Genomic DNA, 27,621 nt, shown 5'->3' with positions numbered 1-27,621 from the left:
CTAACAATTCAGCGTTTAAGTAGTCTAAATTTGATGAACTATAGATACAATTTTATTTCTTTTATTATTTATTATATATGTAATTTTGCATGTACTCTATGAGACTCAAATATATATTTTTATGTATTTTTGCATGTACTTCAAATTATTTCATATTAAGTCACATATAGCCTTAAATAAAATTGAGGGATGAATGAATAGTATAGAATTGAATGGCAGTGCGAAATTTGGGGGATAGGCTATTAAAATGGTGTGGAGTGATGAAGAGTGACCGCACGTAAAGGTCTAAATAAAGAGTAACCACATTACCACATATGTGAGAGAAGGAAACGGAATTGTGGAATTTAAAAACGGAAAAGGAGAGAAGACGTTAATTCCGTTCGTTTTTTGAACCCAAAAGAGTATCCAGCTGAGATCAGAGAAATAATCATATTCTCTTCTCTCAACTCTCTCTCCTTCTTTCAACGCTATCACCATTCTCTTTCTTCAGGTCACTTTCTCCTTTTACATTGGATTATGGAATCATTCAAATTTTACATTGTAATTATAATTTCAAATTTAAATTCACATTACAGAAATCATGGACTGGAGATTGCAAACCACGCTGTTACTGTTGAAACATACAATAATTTCTTTTAATCTACGTTTGATGTTAATGTAGTGCCCTACCTAAATTATTCTTTCATGTATCTGGAGAAATTCATGTTTAAACTTGTTGCGCATGTGCACAGTAATCGGTAAATGATACATCGTTTGCTTGAAATACAAAATGTTTGTAAAATGGTTGTGTTAGAAACATGTAATTGTTTAATGTTGATTTGTTTAGTCCGCACAATTTGTTTACAATATGTTAGCATAAGTAGTTTTAAAAGAGTGCTATTTTATCGAAAAGAAACAAAGATGAAAGATTTTTTTCTTGTTTCTAATGTGATTGAATTCAGGCCTCTTTAAATTGTTTCTTATGGGTAGAATGTGATATAACTGAATGAAGTCCCCATCCATACCTAAGTTTGAAAATATTACTGTTGAATGGAGCAAATGATAAGTTGATTTTATTTCATTCCATTTCATACCTGTCAAATTGGAATGGAAGAAAAATAGAAGTATTTGATGGAACGTAATGGAATTTCCATCACATTTAAACAATTCGAAATCTAGTATCATTCGATTCCATGCCATCCATTTCCATCAATCCTAAGTCCTAACATTGAAAACGTGTTGTAGCCACTGTATGGTTGATTTAGCATGTCCAACTGTTGTATACTTGTCTCAACTTGAGACTGATTTTACATATGGTCTTTGTTCCCAAATCCCAATTTTGTGAGCTTTTCTTCTCTTTTCTGTTTCAGCTGTTAAAAGAAAATGGCAGACGGTGAGGATATTCAGCCACTCGTCTGCGATAATGGGACAGGAATGGTTAAGGTAAAATAGGGGAATGGTCATGTTTTGTTTGCAAAAGTCATTGGCTAGTGTTTTTGCTTGTTGTTTCCACATGCATGTGAGTGGTCCCCTTCAGTTTCTATTGATTTACATGAGTCTAGTTTTTTCACTATTTAGGCTGGATTTGCTGGAGATGATGCTCCAAGGGCAGTGTTTCCTAGCATTGTCGGTCGTCCACGTCACACCGGCGTGATGGTTGGCATGGGTCAAAAGGATGCATATGTTGGGGATGAAGCTCAATCCAAGAGAGGTATCTTGACTTTGAAATATCCAATTGAGCATGGTATTGTGAGTAATTGGGATGACATGGAAAAGATCTGGCATCACACCTTCTACAATGAACTTCGTGTGGCCCCTGAGGAGCACCCAGTTTTGCTCACTGAAGCACCTCTCAACCCAAAGGCTAATCGTGAGAAAATGACCCAAATTATGTTTGAGACCTTCAACACCCCTGCCATGTATGTTGCCATCCAGGCTGTTTTGTCCCTCTATGCCAGTGGCCGAACAACCGGTTAGTCGCTTCTTCTTTAAGATTAATATTCTGTTGCTTCTAGAACTTTAAATATGTTAAGCTGACTAAGAAATGTAAACACACAATCACATGTAGGGTATTATAAGAATCAATAAGTACAATATTCTGTTTTTTGTCTCCATGAAAATCTGATGCTTAAATTGTGATTGAAAACTGTGATTCTAATCTGACTAGAACTGTCTATGTAGTAGAGCTGATCTTTCTAAAGTTGTCTAATTTGTATGGTTTGTTTTATGCTTGTTATATTAATTTTTACAGGTATCGTTCTTGACTCTGGAGATGGTGTTAGTCATACTGTCCCCATTTATGAGGGGTATGCTCTCCCTCATGCCATCCTCCGTCTTGACTTAGCAGGACGCGATCTCACTGATGCCTTGATGAAAATCCTTACAGAACGTGGTTATTCCTTCACTACCACAGCTGAGCGTGAAATTGTAAGGGATGTGAAGGAAAAGCTCGCTTACATCGCTCTTGATTATGAGCAAGAGCTTGAAACTTCAAAGACTAGCTCTGCTGTTGAAAAGAGCTACGAGCTGCCTGATGGACAAGTCATCACCATTGGTGCCGAGCGTTTCAGATGTCCTGAAGTCCTCTTCCAGCCGTCTATGATCGGAATGGAAGCTGTAGGCATTCATGAGACCACATACAATTCAATTATGAAGTGTGATGTCGATATTAGGAAAGACTTGTATGGAAACATTGTTCTCAGTGGTGGTTCTACCATGTTCCCTGGTATTGCTGACAGAATGAGCAAGGAAATCTCCGCATTGGCCCCAAGCAGCATGAAGATTAAGGTGGTTGCCCCACCCGAGAGAAAATACAGTGTCTGGATTGGTGGCTCCATCTTGGCTTCTCTCAGCACTTTCCAACAGGTAAATGTTCTTCTGTCATGAGACATTATTGTTTGCAACATTTAGATTCTAATGATAAGGCATTCATATTTGAAATGCAGATGTGGATTGCAAAGGCAGAGTATGATGAAGCTGGCCCTTCAATTGTACACAGGAAGTGCTTTTAAATGCTGCAGGATGTTGGTGGATGAAAATTTGATATCCTCGTTTTCTATTTCAAAAAATTTGTGTTGTTAACTTGGAGAGAAAGTGGAGTTGATGGCAGAGTTAATTCTTTAATTTCTTTTGTTTTATTGTTGGCAACGTTGATATTGTAACTAAAAATCAACGCCATTCAGTTTATTATATTTGTTTCCCCATATTGCTATAAATAAGATGGAATCGGATCACTGCATATATTATCTTCAAAATTCATAACAAGGTAAAGAAATGGACACCAGATTGTTTTTTGGTTCATTGGAATTTGTTGGGGAAAAAACTTCTTAAATTATCTTAGCGCATGTGTGGGCGTAATCAGAACGGGTAGGAATGCAAAGATTGATGCAAGGTTAATTCTTAGTAACAAGATGAAATCATTTCAAATTGCTTGAATTTGTTGTCTAGAACACACATAACAATTATTTGGGTACCTTAAACAACTTATGTAATTGACGTTCCAGTGGCTAGGGAAGGTTGAATCTCTGCGGCTCTGCGCAGATTAATAATGAGATACACATTCAAAATTCCTATAACTTCTTTGTTTAGTAACAAACTGTAACTGAAGGGACATTTTAGCTGGAACATAAAGGATAAACTATTAACCACATACATGTATACATATATACAGTAAAACACCCTTGTAGTATTTCATCTATAGCAGGATATCAAGGAGGCAGTGCTATGCATTTCTGTTGTTGAATTGAATGGGTGGTCATCTTCTGCTATGAAGTGTCCAAGCTTGGAATCTTGGTCATTACAATCCAAAAGTAAATTAGACTCTCCTCTCAACTTCCATAGATGAAATTTATCCATGCCAGGTTCCATGTTTTCTTCAGAACTTGTTTCAGATCTCTGAAGCATTTGATTGTTATCAGGATCATCCTGGTAGCTTTTGGTTTCCACAGTATCTAAGGACTTGAATATTCCACCCGAATGGTTAGGATATTTGTTGATAGCTGTAGTGTCCATACTATTGTATGAGCAATAGGACATGTTTACATGATTTTCTTGGTTGCTGATTTCAGAGTTACATCTTCCAAATGTGGTTGGCAATGATTTCTCTCTTAGAATACCTTGTGCTGTACTTGACCGTTGGTCGTAACTCCCGAAACCTTGAATTCCTCTTGTCAAACTTCGAGCACGGTTTCTCTCTTCTTTTAGAAGAGTTCCTTCCTCCAACAATTTCATTATCCTCCCTGATTTCTTTCTGACCGCTAGACCCCAATTAAACCTGAAAACCAGAAAAAGTCCTCATTTTTATAATGCCAGTGTCAAACAACAACAATAACAACATGAGTCTTTTTCCTCATTACAAAGCATTGTCTAGTGAATCAAACTAAATTAACCCAAGTCTTGAGATCTAAGTCCTTTGAAGTGCCATTGTCAAAAATAAAAACATTCATGAACGGAGATTCTATAAGAATTGCAACAAAAAAAACATACCCAGTGTCATCAATATACTGAAAGCCTTTCAACTGGTTAATAACATCTTTGTCACACTGAAATTCCTCTGCAACACTTTCTGGTCCATGAGTCAACATGTGCTCAAGCACAATCAAAGAATTGTAAGAGGCCCTCCAATTATTCTTTTCAAATTTAAGCAACCTGTTTCAGAACTCCACTAGTTTTTCATCTGTGATTGATTGATTAAGTAACATTAAAATAGTAAGCATGTTAATGAAAACAAAAGAGGCCTAAAAATATACCTTTTATGCAGAATCTCCACAATCCTCCAATAATCATCTACATCAAATGCAGCCTTTGAAATTGATATGAGTGTTGGTGTATCTGGGGCCAATGGATTTCCATTTGTTGCCTCTTCTGTCATCCTAGCAAATTATAAAAGAACAATATATAGGTGAAAAAAGTATACATAAGAAACAATTGATATAGTTTTGGTTATGAAGCAGATTGAAGCATGATCAAAATTCAAAATTTTATGATGGTGCAATAAAAATGGAAAGCTTACAATTCTGCAGGGGTAACATCACTGAAAGCTAATCTAGCAGTCTTGATCTTCTCCTTGAGGAAGAAAGAAGCTTGTTTTTTTAGTACATAAAACAAAGGGGTGCTCATTTTGGTGCTGTTGTTTTTGTTCAACAGGATTGAAATATATGATATTATGATATATAAGAAGATAAATTATCTCCTCCAGCCATAATCATAACATATATTTTATTTAATTATTTGTTATATAAATATTTGTAAAATTGTCTGAGATATTTTATTCTCTTTTCGAATATAATATCTTTTTAAAATTACTTTACTTCGTGAAAGAATTTATTTAATCTTTCAACAGATACGCTTTAAAATATATATATATTTTTAAATAGAGGCTTTTATAAGTTTCGCCCACCATTGAAATGAAAAAAATAATAAAGTCAATGGTCATATTAATTGTTGAAAGAGAACGTCGCATTGTGACAATGATTTTTTGAAAGGAAATTTTGCTTATTGGAAATGCTCTATTTTTTTATTTTTTATTTTGGAGTTTGAAAGAGTTCAAGGAAAATTTATTTTTAGTGCTATTTTGTTATTTTTTTGTAGCAATGAATATTTTTTATGTTGTTATAGACTTAAACAATTGTTTCAATCAGCTTATTAATCACTTATACTTCCTATTGCAATTATCACCTTAACATAATGTATATAGATTGGGGCAGTTATTAAATATTTTAATTATCAATATCCACTATTATCATATTTCATTTAATACAATAAAAACAAAAAAAGAAGAGGAAAAAGAGTTAATACATCTTGATTTGATCTCCTAAAATGATAATAATATGAAAAACTGGAAAGAATTAATTTAATATTTTTTTTTTGTTTTCTATAATACCTTATAAAATATTTTCATAGGTTGCTCTGCTTCTGGCGGATACCATGAGTGCCTCTGTTTTTAGACCTTAGTTTTCGGTTTGTTTTATACTCTACCAACAAAAATACTTGTTAAATAAGAACAACCTAAATTGGTAACTAAAAAAGCTCAAAAAGAATAAAGTGACAAATGGTCCCAAAAAAAGTTATTATCCCTCAAAAATTATTTTATCGGACAAGACTAAATTGTGTGAAGTGAAATTTTCAATGATCAAATTATTCTATGAAAACAAATCAGAAGCTATTTAATGACCTTATTTTTTGCATTTACCAACTTCATTTATTTCCCAAATGACAATTTTTACTGTGTAGATATAAAGATCACTATCAATAAATTCCACAATCTCATCCCAATAATAATCTCATGCATTCTGACTTTTCATTGTTTGAAATTTGAATGTCCAATTTTTTATACAAATTATCAGAATGCATAATTTTTCATATTCTAACTACGATTTGCTAGAGTGTATATTTTTGTTTCAATGACCATTTGTTAGAAGTTTTTTCCAAAATTTCACGTCCAACTAACTTATATCAAAAATATTTTTACTTTCAGCACTTGTTAACCGAAAGAAAAATGCCACTAAGAAAAGAACAAAAAAGGTTTGAAATTATGATAATTAAGATTGTAGTAGGATTTAGGGTTATGAGTTTGAAATTATTAATTATATATAAAATTGTCTGATCTAACCGAACAGTTTAACCATTTGAACTGGTTAAACCTTATATGAGACATCTTTTATTTTGATATCTAGTTTGGTTTCACAACATTAGTTAAAGGTATGTGTTGGGGTTTTAAAAAAATGAAATTCAAAATGACAAAGATGGGTGTGAAAAAAAAGTACCCCTTATTACATACCTAGTGGTTGAGGAATTGGAATGTGAGCCCAAAGTAGTAACTACTCCAATTAAACCAGGTGAGTGTCTTGTGCTAAGGAATGGCCCTCTACTAGGTCAGTCCAAGCCTATATATTATGGAACTTTATTCAATTGATGTGACTTTCGTTATTTTTTTCTTGAAACATAAAAATTTTCATGTCTATTATGAAACCACGTATTTAATGGAGAAGGATTGGTTCATCCATATGTGAGGGAATTTGGGTTGTGAATTGTGATAGGTGGTTGTATCAAAAGAGCATTAAGAGGATGAGAGTATATTTGGATCTGAATAACTATCTTCCAATTTAGTGACGATGACGTGAGAGATATTCATGTCATGGAGTACCTTATAGTGGTACCTCCTTTAACATATCTTTTGTCTCATAATAAATGTCATATTAATTGTTATAATAATGTCATAATCTATGTGATTGGTTGAGAAATATATATTTAAATTAAAATTTAATTTTTAAATATTGTTTTGATTGATTATAAGGTCATAGCAGATGGAGTGGCACATATACTTTACAAATGCCATTATGATTTTTTTTTAATGCAATTTTGTATAGGTTTGAAAATTCCTGCTAATACTATTATAAATTTATCTATTTAATTTGAGTATTGATTTAATTGTAGAATTGATAAATCATTGAGTTCTTAAGCAAGAAATTAGGGATTTTATCATTGTTGTATATATGAAAGCAATTTTAATAGATTTAAAAGTCACTGTTTTACCTAATAAAAAATGGAGAGAATGATAAAAAATGGGATTTTCACTATCACTGCATACTGTATATGCATTTTTACACTATTAATGCATGAATATTAAGACTTCTCATAAGTAATGGAGAGATAAGTGATTTTTCCCTTTTTATTTTAAGAGTAAAAGTAAAATATAATTTTAAATAAAAAAGATATAAATGTCAAAGTGTATTACTCCTTTACTTTATACATTACTTCTCTCTCTTTATTAATCGAGAGACTCCATAAAAATGTCACGCGGAAAAAACTCTTCCTAAATATTTACTACACTACAAAAATATGTATGTAATACGTCAATAGTTAAAAATGAAATGTCAAATTTCTCAACAAAAAAGCTTTACTCTTTTTCTCTCCAACCAATGTCTTCACAATAATATACCGCTCAAATAATTTTGGTATTAGTAGGCAAATGTTAAGAACAATATTAAGTAATCAAAAGATAGGAAAACGTTATTGTGAATCCACATTTCTCCTTATGGTGTGAAAATGATGTAGACTGATTTTTTTCTCTCTATATCCTCACACATGATGGGAATTGCATAAAATGGACTAAAGCATGTTTCTTAAATTGGTCCATATATCTCACTTTCGGACATTGGACTTTTTCTTATGTGAAACCTGCTGTTTTAATTCTGGTCAACCATTAAAACTGGCAAGGAAGAAAAAGTAAGGTCAAAATCTAAAATTCAATGTTGATTTTTTGATGTACATACAACGTGCCTTGAACGGAATTCCATTTGCTCTATTTGGTTAAATAGTTTTCCATTAAAATATAAGGGATAATAACAATTTTGGTAAAAGATTATTATTTTTTTTGCAATAAGAGATAAATGAATGAAAAATGTTTTTCTAGAACATATATTTTGAAACATAAAAAGGACTATAACAAATTGGAAATCAAAGAACAAAGCATCTTGTTTAACTTGGACACTGACCATTTTGGTGAAGGAATATAGTGCACGACAAAAAAGAATGTTTTGAAGAGCAATATGGCAAATGGTGCTTGATCCACATCAAATAGAAAAAAGTAAACATGACACAAATGAGACCACTGTGAGCATTTTCAATTGGAATATTATTGAGTGTGTTTTTATTTTGAAAATAAAAAAGGATGCTGATGCATACACGACTAGCTCTTCCATTTACCAACCAGGTCAACACAAAGTGGAGGCTGCTATGCTAATGCTATAGGCACACTCAAAATATTTTAAGGAATGATTTTTATTAGAAAACTAACAATTTTATAAGTTATAATCAACAAAATCTAACTTTCACAACTTTACAATCCTCACTACCCACTGATTTTTGCACAACTAAAGCACTCTCATATTGTTTAGTTGCTATTTTACAAACTGTGAGCATGAAGAGGAGAAAGCAGCAAAAAGGTAATGTCTGACCCTTGGATAGTAATATATATTCCTAATATCTTACCTTTCTTATATGATATATAGTTTTTACTATACTTATACACATGATCTCCATATCCTTCCTTCCAAAGAAATAACAATGATGGAAACATCATCATGGTAACGACGCCTATCACCTTGTGGGATTTCAAGCAACTCGTGGAAGTCCAAACCTGATGTAAATTACGAAGGTAAAAATCAGTTAATCAAATTAAGCGACTCTTGCAATTGTGAGATCTTTTACGTGAGATTCTTTTTTGTTATTAATACCTGCTTTCTTTGCGGCACGAAATAACACTTCTTCAACCAAATGCTGGGCAGGGTCTCCCTCGGGTTGCAATGTGATGAAAAGCTCAACTTCAGCAACCGCTTGTTCGTTTGACATGTATTGATATAGCCCATCAGAGCATAGAATCAAAAATTTGTCCTTAGGGCCTAACCTGTGGTGTTTTAGATATGGTTGGCAGCTGATGTAAGGAGAAGTTCCAACGTAGTCTATTCTAAACATCTCTAGAAGTGCATCATTCCACTTGGGCTGCAAACGTTCGCAAGATAACAAGCAATAAGGAAATGAACAATAATGTACTTGTTGAAGGAGAGCAAAATGAAGAGCTTAAATGTTACAGATTTCTCGCGATCCATGATGATTTATAATCATATGGGACTAATATGTCAATGTACCAATTTCTGTGAAAAGAAGTTAGCATTTTGTGATTAGTTTTCCCACCCTAAAAAGAGAATCACGCCTAGCTTTAGAAGTTTCAAATAATCACAGCTCATAATATTAATGGTAGCAAAAAACCGTACATCAATGGATTATTGGGCTAGTTACTGTATTTTTTTAAGAAACCTATTGTGACAAGAGATCAAAATGCGGAAGACTGTATACTATGTTATAGCATTTGCAAAATCCTTTGACATTCATACTGCATATATTACTGTAAAGTAGATTGCATTTACATATATCTATCAACACTTATAAAAGATATTGCAATAGGTACCAACCTGTTTGAGAAATCCTGCACCAAATGCTCTGGTAACCTTCAGAGAACCCTTAACACGATCATTTACCACTGCATTAGGATCATCCGGATGTTCCTTTTTTATTCTCTGGACTTCCTGTAATCGAAATCAGACATTTCTCAATCAACATAAGCAAATAAACACAGCAAAATTCAATTCATTAAATGAGTCCAAATGAGTTAAAGAACTTACCTCTTCAACACTGGTACTATGATCCTTGGTAAGCTGAAGAGCACTTAAAGTAGAAACCAAGTTTGATCTATCAGCATCTTCCCAGGATTCAAGATCATTCATGGTTTCTTCATTGATCCTCTCCAAGTCCTGTCTAATCTTCCCAAGCCAATAATCAGGCTCTGCCTTCTGAGCCAACACAGCTCTACTATCCCCAACATTCATCACATAAACATCTTCCCCCTTCATTAACATCACAAGCACACACGAACCCATCAAAGCCAATTCAGGATTCTCCATGACCATCTTATCAGCAACATCCAAATAAGACTCCTCAGTTTTCCTCAAAGCCCTGGAAAGAGCTTCCAACACATCAAAATGGTTGACTGAGCTAGTATTCATATTCTTCTCACCTGATGCAGATCGAGTTAATTGCTCCTTCAGTCTTCTATCAAGCTCTAATCTTTCCCTATCCCATTCACACTTCCACCTTCTCTGATTCTCCTCCCATATCTTCGCAGAACCTTTGGACTTATTCTTGCAGTTTTTGACCCTCTTTCCCCTGCATGCATCATTGCCACTTGTACAAGGACGGTTGTTATTATCAAAACACTGAGAACAATAATCACCATCATCATCTTGCACTTCCAAATTCTGATTCTCTTTCACAACAACTTGTTCAGAATTATCATCCCAAAGCAACCCCTTCAATTCTTTGTGGACAAAGGTGTAAAGATTCGATAGAAGGTAATCAGGTGCATCAGGGCCATTGAAACCATCGTAAATCCCCACGAAAACACAACCGTGTTCCTCTGAAACCACCACGTGAACACGATCCTCCCCTGCTTTCCCCTGAGCCCATTGAAGATTCTGACTTTCCATCGAATCATCGTCTTCCAAACTACCCTCACAACTGAAATTCACACTATTCACAGTCAAATTCTCATTATGATTCTGCTTCTCCACTGTAGCAACAACCCAATCATGTTCCTTCACAATCACACCTTTGATAGGAGCAACAATTGAGTTCTGCCCACGAGAAAGTGTCTTCGATATCGCTCTCTGAAGAAGCCGAATCCAACGACCCTTTTGTTTTCTGGGTTTGAACACTAAACCTAGTCCACCATGAGAGAAGCTTCTCTGAAACTGATCTGAACCGTTAACATCCTTTTCAATCGGACCGGACATGAACCCACGTTCTATCGGACCGGATAAAAACCCTCTCTCGAGAGGACCCGAACCGGGAAAACCGGTTACGCTACCGGAGAAAGGACCCGAGTTCATTAAACCTTTGGGTATTGGTTGAAGAGGTAGAGAAGCGAAAGAAGTTGAAGATTCAAAAGCCGCGGCTCTATCGATTGAACCGTATGAATATAAGTCTACGAAAGCGGTTGAGAGTGGAGTTGAAGTGTTTGCACTCACCGATGCACCGGAAATTGTTCCGAACGTCGTCGTTTCTTCAGAGTGGACTTTTGAAGAAGATAAACGACTCGGGTCGGGTCGAACGTAGCAGAAAGAGTGGCCCAGACCCTCGTCTAATGGCTCCGTTGTACAAGAGGATATTTCATGATGCCTCCGCCGGCGACCACCGTTGCCGGTGAAACACACGGTTAGCTTTCCGACGCCGTTACCCATAGCAAGTGCAAATAAAATAAATAAAAAGAAGATAGAAATGAGTTAGGAGATTGTTACAACTTATTGTTCATGGTGAGAAGTGGTGGTAGAGGGTGAAGAATCAAGAAGATGAAGAGAGAGAGAGAAGCGTTGACTTTGTGCTAAAGGTTTTTTGGAATTTAGAAAACGCACTCTTTCTTTAAATTGAATTGTTTTAAGATTAAAAAGGAATTTTGGAATGGAGCGTTGACTTGGAAGTGGTTGAGTGAAACTCAAAGGTTTATGTCAGTTATATATAATTTATTCCCTTTAGTGGTCAATTACCTATTTTGAGGAGAGTGCAACTCACGCTCCTGTGCGAGTGGATGAGATGGTAAGTAGATATATATTTTTGTTTTGTTTAGTATCATTGCACTTGAGGTAATCACGTCCAAGTCAGAAATATTTACAGATATATGAGGCTAACTCTTCCAACAGGTATTTTTCCCTCCATAAGACTTGAATCCGAGACTTTACTTAAGGAGAATCAAACATGTACTAATTGAACCAACACTTATTGGTAACAAATATATATTGTTAAGCACACGTGAATTAGGTTAAGGCTTATTAAGATTATTAGGGGATAGTTTATGATTCATAGAATGCTTATAAAATATTTAAAATTTCCGTCTATTAGACTCTTTTGTTGCTTCTGAAATGCAAAATTATATTTTTATTAGTAACTATTTACGTTGCATTAGTTTTTTCATGAAGCGGTGAACATTGGGGATATAAAAACAGTTAATAGGGCAATTCTGTTTACATAAAAAAATGTAAATATACTCAGTATTACTAAAGAAACAGAGACTGGACTAATTTGACTTTCTCATGGTGAGTTGTTCATTTTTATATTAAATATCTATTTACTATATAACAATTTTCTATTTACTATATAACAAAATAAACTCTTACCACATCATCAATTGTCACATAGTATCTCTTTTTTCATGTCACCTCATCAATTTTCACATGTGATTTCCTCCTTCATTTTTCATCTTCTAAATGGTTTCATGACAATCATATGTATCTTCTCACACTATATTTGTCCTTTCTTGACAATTATTGCATTTAATAAATAATTATTGTATTTTTTATGGTTACATCTTAAATTGTATTTGAATTATTATTGAAGTCTATTACTCTCTTTCTTTCTCTTCCAACATTCTTTTTCTCTAAACAATATTCTTTTTCTCCAGTTTCATTTTATTTCATTATCGTTTTTTTCTTTCTCTTTTAATCATCCTCTTTAGAGTGCAATTTTTTATTTTGTAGATCTGATCTTTAGTACATTTTTCATTGATTTTTTGGTTTATTTTTTAGATTTGTTCTTATTTTATCATTGATTTCCTTGTTTTATATACGTGTTCTCATTAATTTCATTATTTTGTAGATATATTCTTCCAACAATTTTCTCCTTTAGCGTCTCATAAGCAAAGGTATTTTCCTCAAGGAATATCAAATCTTCAAAATCTATGGTATGTACCCAATCTCCATTATATTATACATTCCTTTATAATATTATATTTATTTGTCTATTTATTTTTGTTGATAACATATTTATCTCATTGTTATCATTTTCTCTCTTCATTTATAGTTTGGTTCTCCTCTGAAACATCCATGCAATTTCATTTTTTCTATATGCATCCCTTATCTTACTTATACATTTTTTTATTCAAAGAGTCATTATTTTAATTTTTTGTTTTGCATGTTTCAGAAACACTTAAGGTGTATCATCCTCTAAAATAAGGTAATGGTCGTGGTTAGTTATTGGTACCTAGCTTCATCATTAGTGATTCACTTACTTAGTTACTTATGAGTTTTATATTTTATTTTCTCTATTCGATGATTTTTAATATATATGTTGTTTAATATACTCATTTAGGCTCAATATTTGTGCTCTTGGAAATTTTACTTAAACCTCATTGCCTTGTTTAATTGTTTGCTTAGAAATTTGTATTTTTTGGGTTATCAACAACACAATATAATGTATTTGTTCTTTGTTTCTCGATTTTTAGCATTCTCATATATATGAAGAAGAATAATGTCTTCATTTTTATTTGATTTATATATATTTTTTAATTTATTTATGATTTCCAAATTTTAATTACGGACACAATTTTGGAGAATTATAACTAATAAATTTTGATTGTGATAATCAATTGATTTGATTTATATTTTGTTTTAATTATTTATGTTTTCTAAATTTTAGGCAATGCTAATTATGTAGATAAATTTTTAGAATTATAACTAATAAATTTGTGCAATAATAATTAGTTTCATTTACATTTTATTTTGTTGGAACATCGTAAATAATATAACATATGATTCAAAACTCATGAAAAAATAGAATAGTTTGAATTTTTTGTATAAGTTACAGAAATAGAATATAAATTTGCGAATCAGTTACAAAATGGAAAGAATCAATTACCAACATAAATCAAAACATATCAGAAAAACAATTATTATAAATTATAGTGTAATATAACGTAAATCATTCGTCATAAATATGCGTTAATTATGATTTACTTTCTACTTTAAAATTATGTACTAAAGTTGTGATGAAAATTTGAAAAATAATTTAAAAAAATTAAATGAAATATGTTGTAATTACACATTGAAATAGATTTTAAAATGTTATCAATTAATATCATTTAATTATTTTTAAAACATAAATAGTAGAAAATCAATCTCATTACTAATAGAAAGAATAAGCTATGATATTATAATTAATATGAAAATCTGTTGAAATTTTTTTTCACATAAAAATGATAGACATTGAATTTGTTTCTTAAAAATAACAATTTTAATATTAATTATTTAAATAGATTTTAAAACATTCTCATTTAATTATTTTTGAAAACTTTAATATAAAAAATATAATCTTATTATTAATAAAGTGAATTATGATATTAGAATTAATAAAGAGATCTATTTATATTTAATTTATTTCATAAAAATAATTATTTTTAATATTAATTAGAAGAAAAATTGATAATTTCTAAATGTTTCATTTCCATATAATTAAGGAATTGAGGGCACTAATTATGGAGTGGGTATCTACTTACTCCAAGAGTAAGTTTTTTATACTTAATTTTCCTATAATTGATGGTTGATGGTTAGGAAGATGAGTAAGTTTAAAAAACTTACTCTTGGAGTAAGTGAATCACTCGTCTTAATTATGATGATTTAGTTTCTATTTTAAAATTATGTATTAGAGTTGTTAGAAAAATTTGAAAACACATTTTAAATATAGTAAATGAAATATGCAGTAATTACACATTTAAATAGATCTTAAAATGTTCTAAATTAATATCATTTATTCATTTTATGTGTCATCTATCATTCCTTACAGATCATTAAAATATTATTGTATAAAAATTGTATGGATGAGGACATATAATCAAGACAATGACACAATTTTAAAATATTATAATAAACTATTGTAATTTTACATAATCGCTAACAAAAAAAATAATAACATTAGTGTGTATTAATTAAATTATACTATTTACTTTTTATTTACCATTGTCATAACCACGTCATTCTCTACCTAATGACATATACATTTATTAATTTTGATAATGCAATAGATTTCGTAATTCAAAGTACTTATCTAAATCTACATGATTGCTAAAAAATGAAGAGTTTTTATAACCAATGATAATACTTGCATCAATTATTGAAATTATTAACAAATAAATGAATTTTTTTAGTTTAATTCCAAATAATTTTTTTTATAATTCAATTAGTTATTAAGTTGAAGCAAATATTTATAAAATTCATAATATTAGGTGATAAAAATTAATACAATAGTTCTTATTGATATGTGCAATACTAATGAGAGTTAGAATTCAACTTATTAACTCATCAATTTTTAAATGCATTTACAATTTTTGGTTTTTCTGATCGTATAATCAAGTTTTTCCACAATATGATATTGTGTATATTTAATATTTATGAGGTTGTACAATGAAGTACATTGAATTTTGAAAGATATATCAATTTCAAAATAAAAAAATTTGAAGTTGTTCCTTATCTTAAAGAAACAATATAGATACAATATATGTTCTAAATCACATGCTAAAAAAATTCCGCCCATACATTTTCACGGATAAGTTGCTAGTTTTTATTAATTTAAACTTCAGTTATGTCTAAAAAATAATATTTAAAAATATGTTCCTTTATTTTTTTTTAATATTTGAAATATGCTTGTACCAAATAATCAATTAATTCAGATTGGCTATGTTTGTCAATCTTTTCGTTACACTGCATTTTAAAAATAATAGTAAAGTAAAGAAAAAATAAGTATAGTTGGTAATACAGTGATAATTGCATGCCATCATCATTCAAACCTAAGCCACATTCTCCACAATCCATTTGCATGACCCAACTACTCCCTCTTACCACTTTTGTCCTTTCATTAACAGCTCCACATACCATTTCCTTATAACAAAGAAACTATTGTGTTAGAGTAATCAATGAGTTTGTCAGATTATTTGTTTATTCTATTATTCAATTTTTATATTTAATTATTATTTGAATTTTTAAAATAATAATATAAATAAGTGATAAATAATATATTAAATGTATATAAATTTTTACGTTCATACTTGATATATTTTACACTAAAAAAATCAAATCAGATACCAGAGTGATAAAATTCAATTGGGTGCCCCGTCATATGTGCGTAACCCTTGCGTTGGCTTCATTGGGAGAGTCTAAAATTTTACACATCTCTGATTTGTGAATTTTATACTCACAAACTTCCGTGACTAATGAATGAAGACGCTAATTATTATATTCGCAATTGAATCCAAAAAATCAACATGTTGCACATATATACTATCTCTAGAAGAAACACTACAAGATAATGCGTTGAATTAACTTCTTAAGAAAGGAATGGTAATAAGAATTGGAACATTAATTCAAACAACTATTTATGAGAATTTGTAGTCCTGGTATTTTGGAAGCACAATTGCATTTTCTTTAAATGTCTCTAGAAGAAACACTTCAACATTATGCATTGACTCATCTGCTTGATGAAAGGAAAGGTAATAACTACAACAATCTAGCTTTAGATCCTTAAACTAGACTTGCATTTAATATTATTCTATTAAAAATATCGGGATTAATATGTTTATTTTTCATTTAATGGGGAATATAATTAAATTAATATACTTATTAATAACTAATGCTTAATATTGGGGCTCCTAGTCCTAATGAGTTTTAGATATTTTTTCATTCTCTATTTTTTCTTATAATGAATAGAAATGACAGCCATTGAGCAAACACAATCCATGAGATTTGACTATATTAAGTGAAATGATAGGTTGTATATATACACCATAGTCCTTCAATAGTCATAAGCCGTAAAAACACCACTCTCTGCCACCATGGCTAGTACACAACTTACGCGTTTTGTGTCACATTTTATTTGATTTGATTCCATCTCATCCACAACTTTCACAATAGCGTGCCTTGGTGCTTGCATGTGTGCCTTTATTTCATTTCATTGTTTAGCGTGCTTCGCCCATTATTTACCTATATACTAAATACTATTATAATGTAATTGTTAGTGTAAAAAATTATACATAATCAGTATATTATTTATTATTTTGTTGAAGAATTAATGATAATCAAATATGAATAATAAATAATAACAATATAAAATATTCTTACATTTTTAGTGCATGTATCTTTTTCTCATACTATTATGTATTCTCACATGTCTCAATTTCTCATCTAAGGAGGAAAATAACAAACGAGCAAATGGTGGTGTTATCATTCCAATTTTGACATCAGTGTGCTCTAGCCTTATTCGGCCCAACCATATATTTGGTCCAGTCCAAACTAATTCTGAGATTGTGCAAGTAAACATTCAGATTGAATCAAACAGATTTGGATATGGAGCAAATAGGCTTAAAACTTACAAGTATTTGCTTGATGTAACATTGATTTTGCACATACAATTATGATTTCATGCACAGACATAGATTTCAAGCTAAGAACTTTAATGATTTATGAGGACAATAAAAATTTCTCGTTTAAATAAAAATATCTCTACAATTTCAAAGAAATATTTATCAAATGAAAAATTTAAAATATAGAAACTAAAGCAAAAAGTATGTACTACAACTTTCTTTAATTAAAAAATACAGGGTAAAAACGACTGTGGAAGGGTGCGTTTTAGTGGCGTGACCTCTACTAAATTAGGGTTTTACCTTCAGCGATACAACACCATCGTAATAGCATACATAATTTTAATTAGGTTTCGCACAATCAAATCCGTTTTCGTTGATCAATCAGTTGAAAAACTATGGACAAGAGCATGTTAGGGGATCTCGATTCTCTTCCAGAGGCAGATAAGCAAAGAATGTCTACCATGATTGAACAGCTCCAAATGCGTGACAGGTTCAATTTTTTGTTGTTGCATTGAAGCCCTAAAGTTGTAACCTTTATTTATTTCTATTGCTTTGTGCAACAAAGGTGTAAATTTTAGGTGTTAAATTTTGTGTTATCATATTCAGTACAACTGTGGGCTGATTCAGATTTTGGGGCTTCATAGTACGAGTTTGTATTTAATGAGAATCATAGTAGTTTCAATTGTTGTGGTTCTCTTGCTTTGTGAACCTAGAATGAAGTAAGTTCTTAAAACCAATGCAACATTATGTGAATGTTGCTACTGGACGCTTTGGGAATAACATTTGTTAAGGGGTTCTTTTCTTTGTAATTGGTTGTTGCCTTCATTGATTAGTATTAATTAGCACTTGTCCTTAAACTAAGTTCTGGAATCTGCTTAGTGGTGGCAGTGTTAACTCCACAGTGTCTGCTCTGTGTTTAGAAGAATACTTGTAATTTTGGGTTCCATTTGACTAATTATTTATCTGAAAAATCGATTTCTACGTGATGAAGAAGACTAAAATAATTGTTGGCTTAGTATATCCCTTGCTCTTTTAGTTGACTGATCGATTGCTTGGGGTTAGATGGGAAACCTGATCATGTTTTACACTTTATTGCAGTCTGAGAATGTACAATTCATTGGTGGAGAGATGCTTTACTGATTGTGTTGACACATTTAAGCACAAATCCCTGACGAAGCAGGAGGAAACCTGTATTCGAAGATGCGCTGAGAAATTTCTGAAGCATTCCATGCGTGTTGGCATGAGGTTTGCTGAGCTTAACCAAGGGGCTGCTACACAAGATTGATGTATGTTAGCATCTACCATGTAAACTTTTGAATTTTTTGGTTCAAAATATTCAATTAGTTTAATTATATTTTTGCTCTTGAAGAAATGAGGCATGATAAAGACATGGTTTTCTTGGTTGGTTTGTGTAACTCTTGCTAAATTACAATAAACTCAGAAAGATGCAACAACTGTGCCTGTGCCTTATACTTATAATCCTTATGCATGATTGTCATTAACTTCCCCTTCTCCCTCCATAAGGCCATTCTGAACAATTGCTTTTAGTAGTGCCAATTTCACTCAAATCTCCATCAAGCTCAGCATTTGAATTTGTGATTGCACGTTAAAACTCTTTTATTTCTGTAATTGATTGAGACGCAAAGCACCAAAGCATGGATTTTGAACTTGGAAACTCGAACCAGTTTTTACAAGGACCTTCTCCTATAACCTAGGCGAAAAATTTCACTTATCTGTCATAGAGGTTCTTGCTTTCCAAATTGTTAATTGTTAGGCCTTGTCCAACATCTCTCTAGCGAATCGTTAACAGTTAGATCAATATATTGGTTGGTTCTTTTCATCAATCCTTATTGCCTTCCCTTCTTGCTACTCTTTCCATTGACACCACACAAGTTAGGTGCTTGTGGAAATATTGTAGTATTTTTTTCCTGAGTTTTCCTTTTGTTCATAATCTGTAATTATTGTTTGGGAACTCGTCGTAGAGTCTAAAAACTCATGCTCTATAAAATCAATCTTAGACTGGAAGATTGGACACAATCAATTGGAATATCTTGTTTGTTATTTATTTTTTCCTTTCTTGCCTCTGATTTGGGTAGTGGTAAACATGAGAAATTGATCTAAATCCATGTTGATTATTCATGGATGATCCCTGTGATTATAGTTGCATGTCACTGGTTGTTTTGGTCGCCTGGTATACACATGATAACATGGAAATAACAAACGGTCGTGAGATAAGTAGAAAACGAAAAGGTCATATCTTAAAATCGATAATTGCACTGTCCCAAAGGGAAGGGAACATTTGATTATATTCTAGAATAGTATATTATATGGGCAATGCATCTTCAAAGTTCAAATCCAGGCTTGTTCTATTTTCACCCATTTTTTATTAAACATGTATCCAAATCAAACCATTATATATTAATTTATTCAGTTCTTGTGAATGAAACTAGTTGAGAAGAAACCTACATTAAAATGTGAAATAGATTAGTTTCATACCTATACGATGATAATGTCATGGTTATTATGATGGATCCATCATCCCACTTTATATCACAAAGGTTACATGTGAATGCTGAAATACTCTGGTATAAACAAATTTGAAAGATTCAAGGGTTCCCCTCAACTGTTTTTTCTCATAGGTCGAGAAAACCGTGAGAATGTGATTGCATCTATGTGGTGGGCCTGAATGAATCAAACCTTAATCTTGTTTGACCCACTTTGAATGTGCACGTGATGATGCTTAGTCGAATGGTATATGCTTTTAAGCGTGTATTATGTGTTATATTGAGCAATCGGGTCAACTGAGAACAATAAATTTGAGCAATCGGGTCAACTGAGAACAATAAATTTAAGCAATCGGGTCAATTAATCTTATTTTTTTCCCAATAAAATAATAATTTGTTCACAGTTATCATTTCTTTCCACAATATGTATGTCTAAATCTGGTGACATGCATTTTGAATTTCGTTGACGTGTTTTGTTTTGTAGTTAAGTAGAATACAAGTCTATATTAAGTGTTATGGCTATGCTCATGCCCATGGAAAAATAAGTAGCATACAGGTTTACACTTTGCAAGTCAAAAAAGGGAAGGTTACAGATGTTTGGATAAAAACTAAATAAAAGATTAGACATCCATCTTCTTCGGGTTCCTCAATTGAAAAAACAAACAAATAGTCTCTTCCCACGCACACAACATCTAAATATTCAATGACCAAAACGATGTTCACTATGGAACCAATTTCCATACATTTTAATTGCGTAGTCCACTGAAATCAACGAATTATTCGGCCCCTTCGAGTGTTTAATAATAATAGTTTCCAGAAAATAATTTAATGATAAATCTAATACGTTAAAAAAACAAATGGGGAGTTGGGTACGGATGGGGATCACATATCCCCATTCATGTCTCACTTGGTGTACCAAACTAATCATAGAGCTTCATTTATTTAAAACAGAAATTAATATTTTAATATTATTTTGTGATATTTGATTGATCTAGGATAGGGAAATTGTGGAACATGTAATCCTTGTCCGTTGGGTACCTAATAAGTTAAGTAATAACAAAACCGCTGCAAAGTAAGCTTCTAATATGAAGTGGCTACCACATTTGTAGCGCTAGATTCTATGGGTCCACATCTTTTATAACAAAAGTGTATCACTCCATATATTATTTAATTAGTACTATAACATTGTAGAATATGTATAAAAGGTAGAACATATTCCTCCATTATTAGATTAGAGATATAATATGGGAAGGAAATGGAGAGTATGAGAAAGTGTGTGTTAGGCAAAGATGATAATGATTGTTATTTAGTGAAGAAGGAGTTTTGCAAGAATGAATATTCAAAGAAGGGGACCATTCTATGCAACCATAATGAATTAGCATAGCAGGGGTCCATTCTCACAGTTCCGTGCCATGCTATGAATGCAACTCCACTTGACTCTCACCATATCTATCTCCATTCATTTCTCTTCATCTCTCTCTAATGTCTCTTTCAAGAGCTTCTATTCTCTGTACAACCAACACAGTACACTACAGCCAATAATATAAAATCATACTTGCATTTCAACGTCACCTTATCTCATCTATCTATCTCTCTATCTTCTCGCCTCTCTTCAACTTCATTGCAAACAGGTTCTTCTTGTCTTTTTCCTTAACTTCATCTCTATTTCTTGTTCAGTGTTTTCTTTTATCTTTTTATATTTATCATGGATCTATAGGCAACAACGATCAAGGAATTAGTATTGTTTGTGGCATGGGACTCTGTTTCAGCTCCAAAACTAAACCTGGGACCCCATATAGCACTGGTATTTAATATTTTTCTCCATCTTTATTCTTTTCCATGACCCTTTAAGCAATCAGTGATGTTGAATTGCGTTTAGAAACTTATGCTTGATGTGCTATTATGTGGATTTTTACTTCCTGTGTGTTTTCACAAGGTCAAGTTGATTTTTTTAGCTAGGTTCCTTGCTCTTCTAATTCTTTAATGGAAGCTACACTCTTCCACGTTGCTGCTAAATTATCACGTTTTAATATATTGACAAGTACTTATTCTGTGTTTTGACTGTTTTCTCTGAAACACACCATTGTGATTCTCATAGCATCCAATTTGATAGCGCAATGAATGTTACAAAGATTACTGTTTTCTCTGCAGCACACTGTTTTAACTCTCTGAACGTTGTATTAAGATCAAGATCCAGTTTGATAAATGTTATAGAAGTTGTATAATATATGTTGTTGATGAAAGTTTAATTGTATGAATGATACTGCAGACATAGTTGTATACCAACTCACACCTGCATAGTTTTTACTATCTGCACGAATTTTACCATTTAATCACAACTGATCCTACCTACTTTTTCGCACCTACATGCTAATTTTCCACACCAACATATCCCAAGTAGGAGCAGATCTTCTGGAATGGAAGATTTATGCTAATTGCATTGATATAATATGCTTTGTCAGGGTTAAGTTCAAAAGAAGTGAGTAGTGATGAAAAGGATGTCAGCATCCCAAGTAGTAAGATCTCAAAAGTCTTGGTGCCTCAAATTTCGCGGAGTGAGGGTGAGATATTGCAATCATCCAATCTAAAGAGCTTCACTTTAATAGAACTTAAGGCTGCCACCCGTAATTTCCGTCCAGATAGTGTGTTAGGAGTTGGTGGTTTTGGATCGGTGTTCAAAGGCTGGATTGATGAGCAGTCATTGGTTGCTGCTAAACCTGGCACCGGCATTGTTATTGCTGTTAAAAGACTTAATCAGGATGGCTTTCAAGGACACCAGGAGTGGTTGGTGAGTTTAATCTTGTTCTTTTTATCCCTTTGCTAATACTATTTAAGAAGCAGATGAAGCCATGGCTAATAATTCAAGTAGCATGTTTCGACTCTCGAGGTGCATCATCTCATCCATGTTTCTCTTCTAAGCGAAAACGGATTAATTTACATGACTAAAACTTAAATGTGTTACAATTTCTATAATAATAACAAATGGTCATTTTAGTAATGGCTGGAAAACTAAGGATCAGTTTGTTTCTAGTGTTACTTGAATACGAGTTTGCCTTATTGTGTTTTAGGCTGAAGTCAACTATCTAGGCCAACTTTCTTATCATCATCTAGTGAGGTTGATTGGGTATTGCCTTGAAGATGAACATCGTCTTCTTGTCTATGAATTTATGCCTCGTGGAAGCTTGGAGAATCATTTGTTCAGGAGTGAGTTCTTGCAGTCCCATCTTTTCACACTACTGAACTTGAGAAGCTTGTTTGACATTAGCAATTTTGTTGCAACAGGAGGGTCATATTTTCAACCTCTTTCATGGAGCCTCCGTTTGAAGGTCGCTCTTGGTGCTGCCAAAGGTCTTGCATTTCTTCACAGTGCTGAAACCAAAGTCATATACCGAGATTTTAAAACTTCAAATATCTTGCTGGATTCAGTAGGTGTCCTTACTCACGCACACATCAGAATTCATAGGAAATCATTTAGCTAGCATATCATATCTTAAAATTTATTTGCTGATTTCATTGCAGAATTATAACGCAAAACTTTGTGATTTTGGGCTGGCTAAGGATGGACCAACAGGTGACAAAAGTCATGTCTCCACCAGAGTAATGGGAACCTACGGATATGCAGCCCCCGAGTACATAGCCACTGGTATGGTATGATGAGGTTCATATTAATGTTAGTATTCTATGACTCAAAAACTGTGTTTAAGTGTAGGTCATCTCACTGCGAAGAGTGATGTGTTTAGTTTTGGAGTTGTCCTAATGGAAATGATATCAGGCTTAAAGGCTATTGACAAGAATAGACCATCTGGGCAACAAAGTTTGGTGGAATGGGGTAAGCAATACTTGACCAACAAACGTAAGATCTTGCATGTAATGGATAACAGACTTGAAGGCCAATATTCAATAGATGATGCCTTAAAGGTTTCTACCCTTGCTTTGAGATGCCTCTCAATAGAGTCCAAGTTGAGGCCAAACATGGATGAGGTTGTTACACTTTTGGAGCAGCTACAGGTTCCTGATGTAAATGGAGGAAATCGAAGGCGCGTTCGTAGAAGAAGTTCTCATGTTTGATGCTAATAATTCACACTGCAAATACTTTACATTAAAACTTCACAAATCTGAACATCTCCACACATGGTTCCATTCCATATAATATCTCTTATCTAATAGATTGTACATATCTTGTTAATTGTTAAAGGTAATAATGTATATTTGGAACCAAAATTATCTCTGGTAATTTCTGGGTGAAAACGCTACTGTGTACAACATTAATATTAATGTATTATGGGCTCTTTGAAATGTTTGGTTATGATAGCTGCAAATGCAGGTGCTTATGGTTAGCTCATTTTTTGTTGCTGTAGACAGAGTTTATATTTGGGTGAACTTTCCTAGACTATTTTGTTGCACATTCCATTGTCAAGCTTCCGCAAAAACAAATTTTTTTACTTGTCGAAATAATTAAAAAAAATATTACTTGTCGAAATAATTTTTTTCACATTCATTTATGCGTATTTATTCAGGATATAATATATTAATATATATGTATTGCTAATATACAAATTTATAAATAGTAGACAATACAATGAAAGTATATAATAATAGAATTCATACATTTTCATTGCATACACTTTTTATCATTTATTTATTGTGATTTGTGAATACGAGCATTGTTTTGGCTCAAAAGGAATGTGAAAATGAACCGTAGATTTTGCTTTGGAGTATGATACCATAAGCTACTTTGAAGACATCCAGAAGAGAAAATGCAGCACCTAATCAAATTAAATTTTAATTTTTGTGGCTAATTTATTATCTAACGTAGTTATCTTAAATATCATTCAATTAATTTTAATTTTTAAAGATACTAAATATTATTTCGGTAAGTTTATTTTTTTCTGACATATCCTCCCTATTTATACAACAATTATAGCCGATTCACACAAGTTAAAAGAATATGTAAAAAATGTTATAATTATCAAATTTATAAAAAAATTACATTAACATCACAAAATTATTGTTCCATTCATTTATTAGAAATTAAATTTTTTTGTTTAAATTGTACTGAATAATAAATATATAACACAATTATATATATTAACATTGACTTTGAACCACATTTTTTATTTTATTGTATTAAGTATTCAATTTTATATATTTCATTTTACAGTATTAGAATATTTTTATATATTTATTTATGTACTTATGTGATAATTTTTTTTATTCACTATAATGTCTGCTTTAATGTGAGATAGATAATTATTATGTTAATGATAATAATCTAGTATATGAGAGTTTTTGTGTGAATTAAAAAATATTAAAAGAAAATAAGAAATTTTATATATCATATTTTGACTTACTAGATGAATAAAATTGAAATAAATTATTTCTAATATAATAAATACAATAATTCATAGGACTATAGGAGTAAAGGACTCATCCTAAAGCATGTAATAATGTGATTTGATCTCTTATGTCAGTGAGGAGAGGTGTGATATTCGATAACCATTCAGCTTAGCAGAGGAAAGTAGCTTCAGGCATATGGCCATTTACTTATTTCTAGAAAGAGAAAAAGATGTATATATTGACCGTGTAAGAGTTTTTTTACACTGTTACTGTATTATTTACCATTCATTTTCAATTATGTTTGACTTCTCAAAAAAAAAGTAATCCAAATGAAAGGTAAATAATGCACTAATAGTGTATAATTCTTTAAACTGTCAATATTATAGAAACTCAACAAACCAACTCAATCAATCATATTTCAAACCCTTCCAACACAGAGAAATGAAAAAACATATCATCCTTCCTATGCAAGTTACCCTCACCTACTTTCCTTGTTCTAGCCACACCCTACAATACATTATACATGCTGTACTATATACGTACGGTGAAAATTTATAATAAAAAAAATCTTCTAGTTCAACATTTCTGGTTTGCTATTTTACTTTTTCAATTTTTAGTTACTATCCAGTGCAGTGCAAAATGCAAATGGAGTTGAAATTTGAGCTACAATCACCTTCAATCAACTTTGAGGATCAACCATTTGTTTGGCCTTTGATTGGGGTGTTAGCTAACATACCCCTTCAATGGAAAGATGGTCATTTTGTTGGACCAAGTGGCTTTATTCTAAGGAAACAGTTGTCTCAGAAAGGGTTTAACTCCTTCAATGTTGAGATTCTTTGGACCCAAAGAGGCCATTCTGGTTTTGCTCTTGTGGAATTTGTGAAAGACTATAAAGGGTTTCAACAGGCTACATTGTTTGACATGAGTTTTCAAGCGAGTCATTGTGGGAACAAGGATTGGAACAACATTATGGTTTGTCCTGAAGTGAAGTTGTATGGTTGGGTTGCAAGGGAGAATGATTACAAGTTTGAAGGCATTGTTGGTCAGCATCTTAGAAAGTTTAGAGAATCAAATGGTGCTTTTGTGTTCAATAGGAGCATGCGTGATCACAATGAGATGAATGGCTTTTCTTCGTGTGTTGAAGGACTCGTGAAGCAGAAGGACGAGATGGTTCAATGCTACAATGAAGGTTCATCTTATAATATATTATATATGATATATTGATCAAAAGTTTATGTGATATATTGATATGATCATTATGATTACATGAACTTCATTATTCTTAGTTGTAATAACTAATAAGTCCACATTTTTATGATACTGTATGTATTAGACATTAGGAAGGTTCATCAAAGTTCACAAAAACATTTTGAGAAGATGATTTGTGGGCATGCGATGGTAACGGTGCTGCTGGAAGCACAGAAGCATGAGATTGAAATGAGAAGTACAGAATTAGTACATGGGCTTGTTGTCTCAAATGAAGCTGAGTTAAGAAAAATCCAGAATCAGAAATATATGGTATAATATCCCTTTAATTCGTTGTTCTTTGACATTTTAAAAACTTTACTGCTTCTATCTTCTTTTAATTGTAAGAAATTTATTGATGGTTTTGCAGATTGAAGAGGTAACTTTGGCACAAAGAAAGGGTGATCATAATTTTGTGCAACTAGTTGAGAAACACAAAGTTAGTTAGTTTATCCTTATTTACATTCAGAAGTGATTTTTAAGCACTTTAATTATGTAACAGAAAAATGCATATTGATTAGTTGTTGTAATAGCAGAAAGAGAAGGAAGAGCTTCACAAACAAATTATTGATTTTGAAAAGAATGTTGATGACAAGCATGTGCTTCAGTTGGAAATTGAGAGGATGAAAGGTGCTTTGAGAGTAATGAGGCATATAGGAGATTCAGGTGATAGCAAAATCCTACAAAAAATGGATACCAAGGAGAAAGAACAAGAATACAAAGGTGAGTAAACATGTTTTTGAATGATTGTAAAGGCAAAAGAACTCAACTTTCTAGTTCTTGTTCTACCCTAAAGATTGACTTTGCTAACACTTTTTATCT

General features: G+C 32.1%; 5 protein-coding genes across 7 annotated transcripts; 3 read left to right on the top strand and 2 right to left on the bottom strand.

Moving 5' to 3' along the window:
* Positions 344-3,232, top strand: LOC109351592 (actin-like). The gene is made up of 5 exons (XM_019593088.1): positions 344-490; positions 1,350-1,422; positions 1,558-1,951; positions 2,231-2,844; positions 2,925-3,232. The coding sequence occupies exons 2-5, from the start codon at positions 1,363-1,365 to the stop codon at positions 2,988-2,990; spliced, it is 1,134 nt and encodes a 377-aa protein (XP_019448633.1). The 5' UTR covers positions 344-490; positions 1,350-1,362; the 3' UTR covers positions 2,991-3,232.
* Positions 3,489-5,142, bottom strand: LOC109351589 (epsin-2-like). Its single transcript, XM_019593086.1, has 4 exons — positions 4,991-5,142; positions 4,728-4,850; positions 4,465-4,626; positions 3,489-4,252 (listed from the first exon to the last, which is right to left on the bottom strand). Exons 1-4 carry the CDS (start codon positions 5,095-5,097, stop codon positions 3,670-3,672), a joined length of 975 nt encoding a protein of 324 aa, XP_019448631.1. The 5' UTR covers positions 5,098-5,142; the 3' UTR covers positions 3,489-3,669.
* On the bottom strand, positions 8,743-12,010 carry LOC109351588 (probable protein phosphatase 2C 4). Its single transcript, XM_019593085.1, has 4 exons — positions 10,161-12,010; positions 9,951-10,064; positions 9,216-9,480; positions 8,743-9,118 (listed from the first exon to the last, which is right to left on the bottom strand). Exons 1-4 carry the CDS (start codon positions 11,772-11,774, stop codon positions 9,003-9,005), a joined length of 2,109 nt encoding a protein of 702 aa, XP_019448630.1. The 5' UTR covers positions 11,775-12,010; the 3' UTR covers positions 8,743-9,002.
* On the top strand, positions 17,980-19,168 carry LOC109352717 (mitochondrial import inner membrane translocase subunit Tim9-like). The gene is made up of 2 exons (XM_019594899.1): positions 17,980-18,203; positions 18,812-19,168. Exons 1-2 carry the CDS (start codon positions 18,109-18,111, stop codon positions 18,996-18,998), a joined length of 282 nt encoding a protein of 93 aa, XP_019450444.1. The 5' UTR covers positions 17,980-18,108; the 3' UTR covers positions 18,999-19,168.
* On the top strand, positions 21,675-24,513 carry LOC109351587 (probable serine/threonine-protein kinase PBL10). 3 transcript variants are annotated; one of them, XR_002108242.1, is made up of 8 exons: positions 21,675-21,848; positions 21,935-22,021; positions 22,680-23,005; positions 23,286-23,421; positions 23,500-23,642; positions 23,737-23,860; positions 23,927-24,339; positions 24,387-24,513. XR_002108242.1 is itself a non-coding variant. In XM_019593084.1 (7 exons), the coding sequence occupies exons 2-7, from the start codon at positions 21,970-21,972 to the stop codon at positions 24,283-24,285; spliced, it is 1,140 nt and encodes a 379-aa protein (XP_019448629.1). In that variant the 5' UTR covers positions 21,675-21,848; positions 21,950-21,969; the 3' UTR covers positions 24,286-24,492. The 3 variants fall into 3 exon arrangements, 2 of the variants coding, with proteins under 2 accessions (XP_019448629.1, XP_019448628.1); XM_019593084.1 differs by having other exon boundaries at positions 21,950-22,021; positions 23,927-24,492; XM_019593083.1 differs by having other exon boundaries at positions 23,927-24,492.

Source organism: Lupinus angustifolius, chromosome LG07, assembly GCF_001865875.1.
Source record: "Lupinus angustifolius cultivar Tanjil chromosome LG07, LupAngTanjil_v1.0, whole genome shotgun sequence".
Classification (NCBI taxonomy): domain Eukaryota; kingdom Viridiplantae; phylum Streptophyta; class Magnoliopsida; order Fabales; family Fabaceae; genus Lupinus; species Lupinus angustifolius.
This window is presented reverse-complemented; position numbering and strand designations above follow the sequence as displayed.

Excerpts from the sequence above, each read along its gene's own strand:
- LOC109351592 (XM_019593088.1), top strand. The coding sequence starts at position 1,363 with ATGGCAGACGGTGAGGATATTCAGCCACTCGTCTGCGATAATGGGACA. Across the intron at positions 1,423-1,557 it reads ATGGGACAGGAATGGTTAAG|GCTGGATTTGCTGGAGATGA; the intron begins GTAAAATAGGGG and ends TTCACTATTTAG. Across the intron at positions 2,845-2,924 it reads CTCTCAGCACTTTCCAACAG|ATGTGGATTGCAAAGGCAGA; the intron begins GTAAATGTTCTT and ends TTTGAAATGCAG.
- LOC109351589 (XM_019593086.1), bottom strand. The coding sequence starts at position 5,097 with ATGAGCACCCCTTTGTTTTATGTACTAAAAAAACAAGCTTCTTTCTTC. Across the intron at positions 4,851-4,990 it reads GATGTTACCCCTGCAGAATT|GATGACAGAAGAGGCAACAA; the intron begins GTAAGCTTTCCA and ends ATAATTTGCTAG. Across the intron at positions 4,627-4,727 it reads GTGGAGATTCTGCATAAAAG|GTTGCTTAAATTTGAAAAGA; the intron begins GTATATTTTTAG and ends GTTCTGAAACAG.
- LOC109351588 (XM_019593085.1), bottom strand. The coding sequence starts at position 11,774 with ATGGGTAACGGCGTCGGAAAGCTAACCGTGTGTTTCACCGGCAACGGT. Across the intron at positions 10,065-10,160 it reads ATAGTACCAGTGTTGAAGAG|GAAGTCCAGAGAATAAAAAA; the intron begins GTAAGTTCTTTA and ends TTTCGATTACAG. Across the intron at positions 9,481-9,950 it reads GTGCAGGATTTCTCAAACAG|CCCAAGTGGAATGATGCACT; the intron begins GTTGGTACCTAT and ends GAACGTTTGCAG.
- LOC109352717 (XM_019594899.1), top strand. The coding sequence starts at position 18,109 with ATGGACAAGAGCATGTTAGGGGATCTCGATTCTCTTCCAGAGGCAGAT. Across the intron at positions 18,204-18,811 it reads CAGCTCCAAATGCGTGACAG|TCTGAGAATGTACAATTCAT; the intron begins GTTCAATTTTTT and ends ACTTTATTGCAG.
- LOC109351587 (XM_019593084.1), top strand. The coding sequence starts at position 21,970 with ATGGGACTCTGTTTCAGCTCCAAAACTAAACCTGGGACCCCATATAGC. Across the intron at positions 23,643-23,736 it reads CAAATATCTTGCTGGATTCA|AATTATAACGCAAAACTTTG; the intron begins GTAGGTGTCCTT and ends ATTTCATTGCAG. Across the intron at positions 23,861-23,926 it reads CCCCGAGTACATAGCCACTG|GTCATCTCACTGCGAAGAGT; the intron begins GTATGGTATGAT and ends GTTTAAGTGTAG.